Source organism: Colias philodice, chromosome 17, assembly GCF_061535455.1.
Source record: "Colias philodice isolate Cphi_HAF_F1 chromosome 17, ilColPhil1 Martin Lab GWU primary, whole genome shotgun sequence".
NCBI lineage: Eukaryota > Metazoa > Arthropoda > Insecta > Lepidoptera > Pieridae > Colias > Colias philodice.
Genome location: NC_143102.1, coordinates 6,657,661 through 6,674,750, shown reverse-complemented (window position 1 = coordinate 6,674,750; position 17,090 = coordinate 6,657,661). Strand labels below are relative to the sequence as shown.

At 31.8% G+C, this 17,090-nt stretch overlaps 4 protein-coding genes across 7 annotated transcripts in view; 2 read left to right on the top strand and 2 right to left on the bottom strand.

Moving 5' to 3' along the window:
* Positions 1-547: 547 nt before the first annotated feature.
* Positions 548-5,666, bottom strand: crok (crooked). Of its 2 annotated transcripts, XM_089705672.1 has the most exons (4): positions 5,482-5,666; positions 5,246-5,407; positions 1,151-2,079; positions 828-967 (listed from the first exon to the last, which is right to left on the bottom strand). In XM_089705672.1, the coding sequence occupies exons 1-3, from the start codon at positions 5,540-5,542 to the stop codon at positions 1,784-1,786; spliced, it is 519 nt and encodes a 172-aa protein (XP_089561798.1). In that variant the 5' UTR covers positions 5,543-5,666; the 3' UTR covers positions 828-967; positions 1,151-1,783. The 2 variants fall into 2 exon arrangements, with proteins under 2 accessions (XP_089561797.1, XP_089561798.1); XM_089705671.1 differs by lacking the exon at positions 1,151-2,079 and having other exon boundaries at positions 548-967.
* Positions 5,667-7,045: 1,379 nt separating this feature from the next.
* Positions 7,046-8,805, top strand: LOC149481139 (uncharacterized). The gene is made up of 3 exons (XM_089705673.1): positions 7,046-7,249; positions 7,330-7,509; positions 7,802-8,805. Exons 1-3 carry the CDS (start codon positions 7,201-7,203, stop codon positions 8,014-8,016), a joined length of 444 nt encoding a protein of 147 aa, XP_089561799.1. The 5' UTR covers positions 7,046-7,200; the 3' UTR covers positions 8,017-8,805.
* LOC149481131 (glutathione S-transferase 2-like) overlaps positions 8,785-17,090 on the bottom strand; it is a 280,674-nt gene continuing 272,368 nt past the window's right edge. For 2 of the 3 annotated variants that reach the window (XM_089705658.1, XM_089705657.1), the window contains exons 2-5: positions 10,876-11,014; positions 10,162-10,329; positions 9,681-9,823; positions 8,785-9,126 (exon numbers count right to left, since the gene is read on the bottom strand). In XM_089705658.1, coding sequence (XP_089561784.1) covers positions 8,956-9,126; positions 9,681-9,823; positions 10,162-10,329; positions 10,876-11,008 — 615 coding nt within the window. In that variant the 5' untranslated portion in view covers positions 11,009-11,014 and the 3' untranslated portion in view covers positions 8,785-8,955. Of the gene's footprint in view, positions 9,127-9,680; positions 9,824-10,161; positions 10,330-10,875; positions 11,015-11,248; positions 11,304-17,090 lie in introns of those variants that run through there. The other variant, XM_089705656.1, reaches the window with a different exon arrangement.
* The window catches only part of LOC149481137 (putative G protein-coupled receptor CG31760), a 56,725-nt gene continuing 54,877 nt past the window's right edge, over positions 15,243-17,090 (top strand). The window contains exon 1 of the mRNA XM_089705686.1: positions 15,243-15,313. The gene's annotated coding sequence lies outside the window, so the exon portion shown is untranslated. The remainder of the gene's footprint in view (positions 15,314-17,090) is intronic.

Genomic DNA, 17,090 nt, shown 5'->3' with positions numbered 1-17,090 from the left:
TAAGGTAACATTTTCCTTACATGTTTTTCCATATCTCTTTCAGCCCTTTGATAATTTAAAATAGTAAAAATTTTAATATGACACAGTAAAACACTATAACTACTAGTTTTAGAACAATGTACACAACATAACTAATAGTATATAATATGATATTTGTGCAAAGTGTTATATAAAACTGGCATAGTAAACATAATTACATACCTTCATAAGAAATTGTATTCATGGTTTTTACTTGATGTAATTGCTAGCTATATTATGCACTGGGTTAATCATAGCACATATTAAGTTTATTTGAAATGTACAATCTGGTTTAAGTATACAATTAAATGAAAATAAACTTAACAACTACAAAGTTTTAGATCTATAGAATATAATATATGAGATTCAGACAAAAATAAACTGTATCACCAATACTTGCTTGGCATTCAATATAGTTATATATATAGAACGGAATTACTATTTTAAGAGCAATGAGTATTATAATTTATATACCAAGATATTTTCAATTTTGTATAAAAATTTGAATTTATCTTTTCCTCTGCTTTAAATTTAATTAAGGCTTCATTGTGTATTATCTAGTTGAGGCTATTCAGAATATATAAATTATCAAAAAATCATATGCTATCATTCATAGTTGTTAATTATTTCACTATCATCAATCAAGAAAACAAATGCATATGGTAATACTAAACAATGTCACATTTCTCATTTTGTACTGAAGAAAATTGTAAATATTACATTAACTATGACATTTTAGAGAATAAATAAGCGGCAGTTGCCAATACAACTACCACAGCATTTGGATAAGCTAAGCTAGCTGAATTACATCCATCCTTACTGTTACATGTGCAGTATTCTACAAATATATTATAGGTGCCCGTTCGCATCAGGCAGAACCGTTCGTCTCCTTGAATTCCCACCTCACCGAGATATGCACAGTCCCTTATGTAACGCCATTCACCATTCACTGAAATTATAAAAAGATTTATTAAACAATTATGTAGGTATGTACTGACAATATTACAACTAGTTTTATATTGAAAATATTGGGGAAAAGAGACATAGTGATGTATGAAATGAGTTGTTTTTGAATTGTCTAATTTTCCACGTAAAATATTCATAACAAACACACTAAATATAGTGCTATTACCTACTACAGCAATAGCCTATGTTGCTCTTCGAGTTCGACACCGCGACGGCCGCGGCGTAAACATTGAGAGATATCAATCAAATTGAATTATTTAAACTTGGCTAATGTTCTGAGGAAGCTACATCTGAAAATTTAGTTGACGGAAACTCTTTGTATTTGAAATTTGAGATTAAGAATACTTGAAATTCAGTAAATTTTCCTCGATTTTAGTTTTGAACCGCACTGTTTTGAGTTGAGTAGGTAGGCCGTAGGTATCGAATTGACAGTTGACACAACCGCGTTTTATTTCACGAAGAATATTTGTACACAAAATGAAGACATAAATCATTTATTTGAGTTTTAACAACATGTAAATAATAAGTATTAACTACAGAAATTAATTTTATTGAATGAACATAAAATTATATAATACATATTTTCATTTATTTAATGTTTATTTTAGTGAATCAATCCGCTGTCGCCAGTCAGTTGTCACAGGTTGTCAACTTGTCAGTTGTCACTGTCGTCTCACTTCTATTTGAATTTGACTTGAGTTACCGTCTGGTTGTTTTCAACAATCAACAGTCGTGATCGTTTTATGTTTACTTCTTTATAGCCCTACAACAACGAGAGTACCATGGCGTCATCGGATTCTCAGTGCTCCAGTTCCGCTCTTTCGCCTGTAAAGTTGAGTGTGCAAGTGTTTGACTGCAGTGATCCGCTTCGCACGGCCACCTGTTCAGTGCTTACGAGTAGTGCATCAGTTTCGAATTCTAGTGAGCTGCTTTTGTCTACAACTTCGGGAGTGCATATGTCGGACTCTAACAAGCCACTTATGCCCTCTGTCTCATCGCGTCCTGATCCTAGCCAATCTACATCTTCATCTGAGACTGTTGAGGATGATGACGGCGAACAGCGTCGTAATACAGGCTCTTTAAGCAAACATCTTTCTGTTGATGAAATTAGGTGAGTAGCTTAAAAATTGTTGATTAATTACAAATATGTCTGATTGTCCTTGCTTCACATGCCCAATTTCAAATAGAATATTAATTTACAGCATTTTAATTGTAAAATTAATGATACTTTATAATATCATTCAATATTACTTATTTAAGAAAAAGAAAAACTATATATTGTACTAACTACCAGTATTGATATTAAACATGTTTTGTTCTTCAGATGTCATTGACCCAAATAGTTTATATCGCCATCCCCAGAGAATAAAATAACTGCAAAAACACAACTTTTTAAGAAAAATAAAACACCAATAATTGACTATAACTTGCCAAGCAATAGACGTAGAGATAAAAATAGGCTCAGTAGTAGCAAATTTTTTAAACTTTTATTATGTTTTCAAATTAGTTTTAATAACTTTATCAGAACTGAAGATAATTAAAATTTAAAAAGTAGCATTTGACTTTGAATAAAATAATAATAGGTGTTTCTCATTAATTCGCTGATTTGTTTTCCAAGAATATTATTGTAAAAGTTATTATCACATTAAGAGTAAAGAAACTTTTTCACTACCATTATACTATCTTTTTTTTCTAGTATGAATATGTTCTGGGAATAAACAATGAATATTATTGTAATAGCTTATAACTTTGTGTATTATAAGAGAAAAATAAAAAAAAAATTATAGATGTATTAGGCTTCATAGGTTTCAAATAAGGCATAACAATAAAACTATGGTAATTGCAGTTATCATTTTATTCTGGGGATGGCAATATAATATTACCGTTTTCTTTACAATAATAGTTTTTAATACTAAATGTTCTTTGCTTTAGGTCTATGTGGAACTGGAGAAAAATCTTCAGTAAACTAGCCACTAAAGAGCAATGTTTACAGTTTGCTGAGGAGCGGGGGATGATTCCCAGAGAGAAAAAGTGTCAAAGGCACAAAACCCCTATGACTCTGCAAGCTACAGGCCAGATAGGAACGTTCAGGTGCCGAAAGCGTACCTGCGGGTCAAGGTCTGTGTCCCGTGCGCAAGGTACTTTCTTCGAAAATGTGCACCTAAAAATAACATCATTGTTCCAATTGATGTATGCATTCAGTCTTGATTTATCCCATCATCAAACCCAAATTGAATTGGCCACAGATGATGACCTGGTGATCTCATCAAAAACTATTACATTTTGGTTTAGTTACTTTAGAGAATCAATTGTTTTTTATGAATTAGAGCACCAAAACGGTCTTGACAAAATCGGTGGACCAACCAAAGTGGTACATATAGATAAGTCTATGATTTGTGAAAGAAAATTTCATAGTGGCCGAAATATAGAAGGGAATTGGGTCATAAGAATGATAGAAGATAATCATCATGATTTAAGACTAGAATTGTGTCCCGATAATGAAAATTCGGAAGATATATTTGTGTCAATTATAAAGAAACACGTCCAGGAAGGTTCAATAATCCATACCAACTGCTGGGAAGCAAATTTAAACCTTTCTGAACACGGTTTCATTCATAAACGGGTCAAACACAGTGATCTCGATAACAGTCACTTCAGATATTTAAGAAAAGATTTCAGAAAGAACAACAGAAAAGATTTTACTGACTGGCTTATTGAAACAAATTTTAGAAGAAAAATAAAACAAAATCATAAAGACGGGTTTGAAGAATTGATTAAAGCTGTATTATATTTTCATCGTTCATCTCGCGGCATAGGAACAGTGCCCATAGAAGAAATCATGTTATAAATTTTACCTCTTTCCTGCTAGAGATGCAACAAATCAATGCACGCATTAACCGTGTTTGCAAAGGTAACCGGCAAATAATTGCCAGCATTACATAATTCTGCGATCAATAATATCAAGTTCCTCCTTCGTAGCGCCAGACACGACAATTCTGCTGACGAGGATGCCAGCTCCAACTTGGCACTTGATCACAAAAAATTTAGTCGCGAGTATTACACATGATAACCAAAAATCATATACATACTCCGATTTCGGTGATTTAACAACTGCAATGGATCATGCCATAGTCAATACTATTCTTAGCAGACCATTGGGTTATTTTTTTTACTTACAGCATGATTCCTTAGTTAATTAAAACGATTTATGATAGTAAAATATTATATGTATAAAGAACTAAATAACATAGATTGGTCTGCAACAAAAAAATAATTGTCTTGTCCTAATTCATATTATAATATGTATATTTCTTAATTCATATAAACAAACTTTGATTCTTATTGTTTTAAATCTTGTAAATTTAAAAATTAAATTAATTAAACAACCAAGGGTTCATTTATCATTACATGGTAAAAAGTTGCTATGAACATGATAATTTATTTAATATATAAATGGAAAAAAAAATCCAACAAATAAATGCTTAAAATACACTATGTACAACAGCTTGACTTGTTAATTCCCTTTTTTTTCACCTATAGGCGAATCAATGAGGCTGTAATTATGATGTGAATGATAGCATTAAACATTAATAGTGACTCAAATAAAATTGATTGAAACAACAACCTTTTTTTGTTAATTTTCCCAAATGACTATTAACGTTAAGTTTGAAAAACATTTGTACGGAGGGACGTTGCATGGGTAAACCACTGGCTGTTAGTTTAGGTGATAATGAGAACAATAATATGTATTAACTAGAGTTTGCCTGTGGCTTCCTTCACGTTAAAATGATATTTCCAAACCATTCTCAAATAACCTTGACAACACGCAAATAGTTTTATTATTGATCCAGACATTTAAGAGTTCAGTAATAAGCATATGCACAATGAAATATAATTATAAAGATAAACATACTAACAGTGGTTTTAAATCTAGATAAATATTTTGGCAACTTTGAATGCAATTTGGGATATTGATATCCTATCCTACTAATATTATAAATGCGAAAGTTTGTGAGGATATGTGTGTGTTTGTTACTCTTTCACGCAAATACTAATGAACCGATTAAAATGAAATTTAGCACACATATTGAGGGTAACTTGGATTAACACATAGTATAAGTTTCATCACGGAAATCCCACGGGAACGGGAACTATGCGGGTTTTTCTCTGAAAACGCGGGCAGAAAGCTAGTACAATATACTTTCTATAAAATTCTCAAATTTTTCTAGCGTACAGTCTTATATGCAATAATAAAAGTTACCTTTCTGTCTTATCTTCCGACACATAGAAGGTCTTACTCCCGGCAAATGTCTTAAACCTTTTTCTTGTTTGCAATCCGTAATTGGTACCGTACTGTTATCGAATGGATCTGCACATTTAGGATCGTTGCTAGATCTGCAGCTCCAACATTTAATACATAAAGCTGGAAGTAATATGATAGAATCAAAGTAGTTTCAGGGCGTGACCAAAACAACAACGCCGTTGATAATAACTTACCATTCGACACTATGTTAAGAATAACATATGCAACCAACATGTGTTTGATATATAAAACCATTATTTTTATTGATTTTAACTTGGTAAATTCAGAAATATACAATTGTGTATATTATATTCGCCGTTTATTTTATGTTCAACAACCAAAACACGGTAACTTTTAGCTGTCAAGTCAAACACACAGAGCAAGTAATGTCAAACAGGTTAACCACAGATTTATAATTATTATTACTACTTGGTTACTACGTAATATGTAGGTAAACGAAAACTTCTATTCATCATAATTTCACTCTGACTTACCTGTGTCCTGTGTCTGATAAAACAACAGATAAGATAAATCGATGAATTGCATTTAATCGCGATTTAAACGCTTAAATAAATGTTTGTAGACAAATTTCACTTCACATCCAACATATTATCACCAAGTACTGACTGGTCACTTCGTTCTACTTGAACAGATTCAATCTGAAGGAGAATCCGTCGTGTCTCTGTCAGCCTGGAGTTGGGGAGACGGTTCCTGACCTGTTACTCGAGTTCCCAATTTTTGCAAGCAATAGATAATATGCTATTGAGCAAAAATTGGGAATGGCGATGACGGGTGAGAATCTGCCTTCCGGCCTGGGGGACAAGCTTAGGGACAAGTGTATATGCCGGAAGATACTGACACAAAATTTCGGGACATTAATTATTGTAACAGGATGGCGGTTCTACAGGGACTGAGTACGCAATGACAAAAAGAAAAATAATGGTCAGAACGCTGGTACCGGCGGGTTAATCGCGGGGGCGTTAGTCGAACTCGTCGGATAAATAGCGAAAGTCAAACGATTTGTAACACAAAAATTTTAGAATTTACTGATAGCCCATAAAAAAGATGTAGGTGGTAGTGTCATGCCCTTTGATCTAAGGTCATGCCATACTTTTCCGGTGTAACTTAAAGCCCGCCATACCGACGCGAATGCGTTGATTAAAAAAATTGGTTGTCTGTAAAGTCGGTTTACTGACGATAGTTGAACGTGACAACGTCCGATTGTGCTTCTTTGTCGCTCGTTTCGCGCTCTCGCTTGCACTTCAAGCCTTACGGAACGCCTCAGAGCGAGGTAACGCCGCATGAGTCATGTTTTTTCGTGCGTGCAGCCGGCTCTATCGAATTATAAGACGTTGTTACGTCAAAAAAAAACAATTCAACCATTTGTACCAGGCTAACTTTTGCACACGTAACCATCGTCGTGCCGCCATTTACGAAAATCGCCATGCCATACTTTTCGGACGATTCTAAATGGTCGCCATACCACCGAAAATCTGCAATTTTTTTTTTCTCGCCGCACGATTTGCCAACTCGAAACCAGTATGAAAATTTATTTTAACAAATTCTCAAGAATGAATGCTGCATCCTTACACACATTATTTTATATTTATATGTAATTTTTATATTTGTTATATATAAATTATTTTATATTTGTATGATTGCGCTAATCCAAGTCAAACTTGAAAATCGTTTCTTACAACTGGCAATACAGATTTAAGGTGTGTACGTTTGACTGTTGAGTGTTGTAACTTGTAAATAGGTATTTATTTCATTGTTGTTGGATTCTCTGTCTATGTTGTTGTCATATTTCTTGAAGAAATCGCAATTCAAATTTCAAAGTAATCTTGAAAGTCCTTATAAAATTGAATTCACAAAACTTTTTTAAATAATAGTATCTTGCCTACGCATTAACAATGACGAATAAGGCTGTTATATTTTTTATGCTGTCTGCTTTGCCTGCAGGTAAATAACTTTATTTTTTAACTGTTTCTAATTCATTTGCTGTTAATTATAAGTATCGTGAACCTAATATAATTTTTCAGCTTTGTCTGTGAGGTGTTACCAATGCGCATCTTCACAAAATCTATATGAAGATACATGTGGAGCTTATAAAAGATTTGATACAGACAGCCACATAGCAGTCGAATGCAATAGCGATGAATCTCATATGCCCGGCTCTTTCTGTATGAAGTTAACTCAACAGGGGCCTAAAGGATTTATTTGTAAGTTGATTCATTATTAATTTGTTGTCCTTTTGTATAATATCACCTTGTGATACAAATAATATGTATAATCTTACAAGCATAAATAGAAGCAGAACATATTTTGATGATTATTGTGAATGTTTAAATGGTACCTACATCCATGATAAGTAATATCCAACCTGAAATCTGCGAAATATAATTTACCTCCAGATCCTGGTTTACTGGTTTTAACTGTTAAAACAACTCATGTTAATAAAAGTAGATGTAGTGTGTTATATTACTTAATATTTTTCGTATTACTCAATTTTAGGGGACGGTAGATGGCGACAAGTGATCAGACGTTGTGCTTCCGTTGCTGAAACAGGTGTTACAGGTGTTTGTAATTGGGGAGTTTACGATAATGGAGTGTATTGGGAGGAATGCTATTGCTCAGCTGACGAGTGCAATGGATCTGTGACTATACAATCAAGTATAGCATTAATCTTGGGTGTAATGCTGCCAACCTTGCTTGTAACATTATCATGATCATGCTTCTTGACCATGCTAAATAATGGAGTAAGAATATCATCTGTCCGTCCAAATAGAATTTCTGATTTTAATGACGTTTTGTACTATTTCAGTGTTAAGAGATAAATCTGTGATAAGTAATATACTTATATTACTTGCAAATTATTCCATCCATTTTTATGACATTCCGTCCAACTTTTATATTTATAAGAAATACAAGTATATATAAGTAAAAACTGTAAATAAAAAGACAGTTACATAGATATTAAGTTTTCTGACGGTTTTTGTTGAAAGCTATGCATTAATAACTCAGGCCCCGGAATCACAGACACAATAGATAATCTATTGCGTCGTGGACCGATCGGGCCGCTCGGGGCTCAATGGGTTAACATAAGTTTTAAGTGATACATTAGAATTCCACATACTTTCTGTCCTCAATCCACTGTTTTTTTAAAGTTTCCTCAGGTTTTAAACATATTTGTTTGAATTATTACTGTCACTGGATGGCAGAAATAATAATCCAAATTATCATTAAATTATAATACTAACTGTATTCTTAAAAGTTACTTTTCAGAACTGTATTTAAGTTTATGCACATTATGACTCATTATGCTTGATTTCTATTAACATAGTGTTAATTTTACACAAGTAATGTACAATGCTCTTTTGTTACAAAAATTTAGACTGTGCGTCATACCAGTTACATTAATTAAGAGTTGATATTTTCTTAATAATTTGTTGTTGTTTACATATTCAATGAATGCAGAAATATTAATGAAATTTCAATAAATTTTTATAAAATTTTTATTGTTGTGTTTAATTTAAAAGTAATTGAAAAATTAAATAGTTTAGAATATTTGTATATTTTGAACTACATTTGATATATAAAAAATTTCGCTTCAATGTTTAGTATCACGTATGTATTCAAAATAAGAAATGGCGAAATTTACTAATTTTTTAAACATCAGTTTTAGGAGCAAGATCACTAAACGCTTTTACTTTAGGCACAGAGTAAACGGCATTTATGACTTGCTGGAAACTGGGATATTGTTTTTCGAGTTCTGGCAACTCTAACATCATTTTTAAATAATTGAATACTCCTGCGAACACGAAGTCACCCCATGTAAGCTGAAACAAAAGATTCAGTTAAGTTTTTCGTATTTGTATATTGAGTAGGTAGACGAATTGTAATTTTAATACTAATTTTTTATAAAGGTTTTATGTTAACTTGTTAGCAATATCCAAGGCCTTTTCAGCAAATAGCAAACACCTTATGTTACATTCATAGTAAAGTTTCGGCAGTTTCTTTTAGAAAAGTGTCTCTATGTTTCTATTTTTTTTTGCAGTTTTGCAATTTCGGATAATTAATAGACTTATTTTTATATAATGTAATGATATGTAAGGGACTTGTTTCTACTTTACTCCAATGTGTAATTATTTTATTATATATGCTGAGAGAGACAGACAGATAGGTTCGTGTCTTCTCATACTCATACGTATTTTAAGTGTTCTCTCACGTATTGCGATGAAACACATATTGATGTTTTCGTATTACGATGCAGATTTATTGAATATAATGTTTCATCGCGATGCGTGTTGCAGAAGAGCTGTTTGAATCAGAAGGTCAAAATTTAAAATATCCTATAGATAGGTAGTAGAATATATTTTATCTGGAGTCTTACCTTTCCCAATGCAATATGGCCGTTATTACGACTTATAATATCATTCAATTTCTTAAGCTTTGCCGGAGCTGTCTCTTCGAAAAATACTTTTTGTAGTTTCTTTTTAACCTCGGGATCCTCTTCGTAGTGTACTTGTGCAGCAGCTTAAATTTAATAAAAAGAAAATATAAGAATACGCGTTTAATTCTTAGTTAAAATCGATTGATTTTAGGTAGTTACTAAAAAATTAAATGATAAATAACCATCAAATAACTATGTAATCATTATGTAATTATGTTGTTTGAAGAATAATTTGACAAAAATCTTCACATTGGTAGGTACCACTCGAGTGGAGACACGGATTCAGCTTATTGTCGTTATGATGGAAAAGTGGCTAACCATTCTCTACGCCTAGGTACCTACCATACGTACGGTACCTACGTACAATTTATTAACAAAACTCATAGAAGGTAAGTAATCGTTAAAACACAAAGAATCTTACAGTATCGTAAATCGGTGAAGTAATCGACGTTTTGATCGATCTCAAGAGACTCTTCCAAGCTGTCGCCAGCTAGGCCGTACTTGTGGCCGAGATATCGGGATATCGCGTTGCTCTCAGCGTACACTTTACCATCGATTTCCAGTGTGGGTAATTGGTTGAATGGTGTTGCTGAAACATCAAAGTATTAATTTAGTTTGAACATGTAGATATCTAATCTAAAGGGTTGGACTTTTGTGATGTTAATAAGCTTTTTAGGGTGCTTTTCCACAAAAGATGTGCGAGGGATGTGTTTATAGAGAACCAATCATATCAATTTCATTTAGTTTGAAGTTTATTTGAAGCTTTTTGCGTTTGAAGCGATACTATATATTTTACAAACACATTCTTCGCTAAAATTCTCGCACTATTAGTCTATTAGGTAGGTATATTCAGCCAATGCCAAACAAACAGCCTAAACAAACTATGCAATGAATTTATAAAGTAAAATACAATAGGTATAATATCAAATTATAAAATCATTTGTTATAGCATATGAGAGTACAAACTTGTAACCTTTTTTTTAAGTGAGGAAATCTTGCATAGATACCCACGGCCCCCGGGGAAGGAACCGTGGGTTATGACGTATTCAGTCACAACTAAATTATATATATTTGTACATTCTAACGTAAAACTCATTTAATATTTGTGATATTTATAATAAAAATCATAACTTACAAGACATTATATTTGGCCAATCCTCTTCAGTATAGCGAACGTCCTCAAAATCTTCCCCTCCGTACGCGAGTAGAGTGCGAATTGCTTCCCCAAGCCCTTTCACATTGAAGTAACGTAACACGATTTTTGGCATTTTTTACTGAAACGTAATAAGTATTAAGTATAATAAGTACATTAGTAACATAATTTTTGTTATTTTTTACCGCAATTTAAACAGTAGGTATATTGCAAAGATAATAAACTTAATTAAATGTTGTGTAAGTTAATGGTTAGATAATAGATCCTACCAATTAGTTTTAGTATCAAAATCAGAAAAAAAAACTTACTCAGTAAATAAAATATATTTAAAAATAATAAATACCTATCTACTTACCTGTTGTTCACTCCGCCGTTACCTAACTACAAATTACCACATAGGCCGTTTGTACACTAAATATCTAATAATAAGATAAGGAATCAATATAAATTAAAGATAAGTAATATATCTTTCAGCTTATCATTTCTTTATTGTGATACAAAGAATAGTCGCATTAACTGATTTGATATGTAAATAAGTACCTACTTAGATATTATGCTCCTCTCGACGAGAACGTAGCTTACCTACACCCTATTCTATGAATGCGATATTTTGTATGTCTGTCGGCTTTAAAATGGTCTATAGATATAGTATCTATACTTACCCTTTAAAAAGCCTCCCACTAACGGAAAGAAGTTACCTAGAAGTTAAAAGCTTTTTCCGGGGTAGAAACCGTAGAGCCTAATAACCAGTTAGGTCATAATATATAATTTAAACAGAAAGTCTTCCATTGGGTATCGTTTGATGCATTTTGGAATTGTTTTTAAATATTTTCCTCGCATAATGATGTGTGTGTGTTTGTTATTCTTTCACGCAAATACTACTGAACCGATAACAATGAAATTTAGCACAAATAGAAGGTAACTTGGATTAACACATAGGATAGGTTTTATTCCGGAAATCCCACGGGAACTATACGAGTTTTTCTTTGAAAAAATTTGAAAACCCGCTCCGAAAACCGAACCAGCTAAGCCAGGATTTTCTATCATCGAGACTTAAAATATTAGTAACTACTTACGTTAAGTTTACAAACATTATTCTTCAATCCAGCATTATTAATTCTTAGATCTGCACACAGTAGGTACTTATAGCACACATGACTTGTTGACAGGAAAAGGTTGTTTCTACATCTTCTTCTATTGTAAATTGATAAAAGGGAGATTTAAAATATATAGTTTCCGAATTGAGTATTTAACGTTAAAACGACTCCAACCATACTTAAACCACATAAATGCTGCATAAATATTTTCTTGTATGTATCATAAGTTTTCTCAAACTTAATGTAATGATAGGTAATATTATGTACAATATTTATTATGGTTTTGAAAAAACTTTTCTACTCGAGCTGTAGCTCGGTTTATTATTTTTATTCCTAACTCCCGCCCTGAGACCCTCAAGGAAGAGGAGGTTCGGAATCTCTATTTATAAATACTGTGTTTCCTAGCACCTTGCTTATGAATTATGATATTGACTGAATGTATTGCCGCTTGTTTTTGCAATATTTGTATGTTGATGTTCGCGTCTAATTCATCTAAGTACTTATTTATACTCTTAGCAACGATTCCAGTTGCTCCTATAGCCGGGCTATTTCATTTTTAAGAGGATGGTATTTGCTTAATTTCTCTATTTCTTTTGGTCCTATATTATAATCTGATGGTACTGTTATGTCTATTAAATATGTTTTATTATCTGTTTTATTTATATATATAATGTCCGGTCTATTATGTACTATTGTTTGATCTGTTTGTATTGGAATTTCCCACATTATCTTCGCGGTCATATTTTCTTTCACCTGAGGTAGTGTCAAGTGTTTTTAGCCACCACTGTTTAGAAACTTCTATATTGTGTTTTTTTGCTAGCGCCCAAAATATATATTGAACTAAATTATCAATATTTATATTATATTTTATTTTATATTTTTTGTATATCTTATATATAAAATTCTCGTGTCACAATGTTAGTCTGCATACTCCTCCGAAACGGGTGGACCGATTCTCATGAAATTTTCTGTGCATATCGGGTAAGTCTGAGAATCGGCCAACATCTATTTTTCATATGTACCACGGGGAAGCCGTCTTTGAACTTAGGTATATCCTATTAGAATTGGGAAATTATTTATTTATTCAGGCTACTCCAACAAAGCCGACATTAATTGGTAATTATAATTAAAAGTCAAAACACGGATTTTGGTTGAACGTGGACATTATTTATCATAATCCTTGTTTTTTTCATCCCGGTTTTTCGGCAAACGCAGAATTTCCATACGCGTATTTCCATATCGTTTTTCATCCTGTATTGTTGAATTTTAATGTGATAAATTTATAATTGAACAATGTGCGTTTGGAAAATTCACATTTTAATAAATGGTTATCTACTTTAATAGATGTATTAAAAATTAGCATATAACTTATGCCTTTACATATTTCAAAAGTTAAAATAATACGTACCTACATAATAATATGTTAAAAATTTCGGTTTTATACTTTCCAACTAAAATGGGACAATTTAAAATTTCCCGATATATTTGAAAAATACTTAATATCATGTGTATGCAAAACTATTTGATTACATTCCCAACGTGAAAGCTTTTAGCGACCGCCGAGAACCGAAAAGTTAATGATTCTGTAAGGGGCCCTGCATTTATTAATATTGAGAGGATTTTACATTGTGTCGTATGTGCAGATTAAATGTATAAGAATTATATATATTTACCAGTAACCAGTTGGTACTGCATTGAAAGATAGATCTTATAAAGTTTCGATTCTCTAGAGATTTGAGAAACTTATAATACCTACCTATTAATAATAATAAGTATTTAGCAATTAATAAGTATTTAGCAAGTTTGTATGTTATAAAGTTGAAGAGTTTAGTTTTGAAATAAATAAATAACCTGGAAATTAACCACTATAACACCGCAATAACGGTAATTAGTAACAACCAATAATTTATTTAAATGAAATAACTTTGAAATTGTTCATATTTTAGCACCGCTTATATTCATGCTTTATTCAAGAACACCCGCTGGCGCATAATAAAAGTTCATTTTTTAAATGCTTCAAAATTCGTTCGTTATTATTATCATAATAAAACTTCAAACATAAACATTTTAGACGAAAACTCAGTGCATCCTAATTAAATAATAACACTAATTATAAATTTAAATCAGCTCGTGTTTTTATTTTCAATAGGTAACAACTTAGTTTCACGACGCATACATATCTTATTATTATCTATGCATATTTGAAGCTTGCATCGGATGCATACCTATTTATTACGTATATTTTCTTATCTCCTATTCAATATTTCGACTTTTTTTCTCAATCTGTACTGTAATGAAAATAACTTAATGTTTATATAATTAATTGTTTTAATGTACGAGTGTATAAAACAATAGATAACTAACCGACATATTTTAATTATGCTTCATTCATTTGAGGAAAACAGTATCCAAAATTCACTATTTACCAATTATTGGTCATATTAATAAAAACAAACTTAGGATCCAAATTCCAATTCAAAGTCTGCTTGATACTTGCTAACTCCGATATCAATTTAATTAACGGAAAATAAAATATTTTTCTTACAAATGAATACAAGTATTTAGGTATTAATATAATACAAAGTATTGGATAATCTCACTATGTTCTTAAATAAATAAAAATATAAAAAACTATTTCTACATTTGCCAGATGTCCAATTTAGGGAATGAATAAATAAGATAAATATTATTATATATTTACATTATTAAAAAAAACATAAAATCTTTAAAATATATAAAACCTGAAAATATAAAAAGCATCTCTACATTTTAACAACACTGTTACAGTACAAGTACACCTACACTATAACTAAGCGAATCGAAAATTAATGTCAAAATAAATATTATAAACGTCAACCCAATTCTTAAAAATAAATCTTGGAAAAGAATTATCGCTAAACCATTGAGCTTTTCCCAATGATACCTCGGAGGGAGTCGTGGAAAATCGGCATTGCTCGTAGTATCACTGCGCAGCGTCTAGCTGTCCTATTTTATCCCGATGTTCCTTATGCGTGTAGGATAGAGAGGGAAGATCGATCTACGTTTCTATTTATGGCACTTCTGAACCGACTCCTGGCGAGGCTTTCCTGTAGGCTACAGCTACAGCCCGCTCTCAGTGGCCTGAAGGATTGAACGTGAAACGTTTGCATTTTGTTGTAAAAAAAACGGTATTTGATGATTTTTTATTATAAATCCCAGCACCTTAGACGTTAGTGACTTACAGTGCGTGTATGAATTTTTAATAGAGTGAAGTGTTAATTTTTCACACAGAACAAAGTTTGACAATCGGACGTGGATCACAAAAGCGTGATAATTCGATAGCGGTGAGTTTTAATTAAAGACTTTACATTTGAAAATACACATATTTTAATTTACGGGCACTTTAGTGTTTAACGAGAGTAAAGGGTATCTATTAAATTCGGTATTTACCTGAGGATATGTTTAGAGCTTTTGATATTGAGGGTTCTGAAATTTTTGAATAATAAAAAGAAGATTATAATATTTTATGTTATTTAGAAGAGTAATAAATAATTAAAACGAGGTTGCATCTTCATAAAACAACATTTATTTCAAATATAGAGCTACTTTTACGTAAGTCAATTCCCAGGAACAAATATAGATTTTAAGAGCTTAACTACTTACTGTAAACTTTAAAGCGCTGATATTAATATCAGTTTTAAATTAATTATAAAAAGCCTCGTTATTTCATCTAATAAAGTATTTCTTCTTTTTCCGTGATAGGTTCTTAATTAAGCCCACTATTTGACTCATAAAAATTACAGCTAGATTGCTACTTAATTTAAATCAAATGATTTATAACAATGTTTAGGAAATTTAGACTTGCCAAATGATGCGTCCACACTTTACATAATGTTCTGTTTTCTTGAATCTGCTAAATCTCGAAGGAATACTGAAAGGCGATTGGAAGGTTTTAAGGAATTTATTTTAATCGAAATAATTCATAAATTATACTGTTATAGTATGTAATTTTCGTTGATATTATTCATTATTCATTGTTATGGTTTACTTATTCAATCTTTATTTTATATATATGCACATTGTACCTAGTACCTACATTGATTTTAATTATTATCTATGCATACCTATTATAGTAAATAACATTCGTAAAGGTAAACGAAGGAAATTGTAAACTACACTGACCATCTGTTGATTGTAGACCCTCTTAATTCTTACATTTCTTTTACCTTCTTCAGATAGTGGACACTAGTTGCTAAATCAATAATGCGCAAGGAACAACGTGACTTCTAAAATTACAAAAACATTTCATAAAACGTCCCCATTCAGAATTACTGAAACAAAATGCCCATTTACGACTGGCATTTATCGTAACAATATGAATTCTCGTATCTTGATAATCAAAATGGTGTGAATAACGTTGCGTGGCCATAAAGTTTATAGTCCATTGAATAAAAAGTTCTAGAGTGCGTGAATTAGTAACGTAAGATGTTTCTTCGGAAACATGTCAAGAGTCCCTAGGTAATAAACATACTAAAACCCCGGGACACTAGGAAGAGCCCCGGAGTGGGAGGAGGGGGGAAAAGGTCCATTTTTTTCATTTTTCGCTTAAATCTCAAAAACGGTACATGTTAGAGAAAAACTTTCAAGGAAAAGTTGAAAGGCCATAAAATTATCTACAAATTGTACCTAAATCATTTTTTCCTATATCCTACCGTTTCTGAGTTACACGCAGTAAAAAATAATTTTGGCTCAAACAATTTCCCCATACGATCAAAAAATATTTCTTTCTTCCAAAAAAACTCAAATGTGCAACTTGTGACCGGTACTGATAGATTGCTCTTAATTAGGTCTATAATTGGTAAAATAAACACATTCCTCCATAGAAGCCTTTAGGAGGAATCGATTGTCAAAATATTATATTAGGGTAGTTTGAGTTACTGAACTTGATCTTTTTATTTTTTTTCTTCCAAAAAACTCAAATGTGCAACTTGTGACCGGTATTGATAGATTGCTCATAATTAGGTCTGTAATTGGTAAAATAAACACATTCCTCCATGGAAGCCTTTAGGAGGAATCGATTGTCAAAATATTATATTAGGGTAGTTTGAGTTACTGAACTTG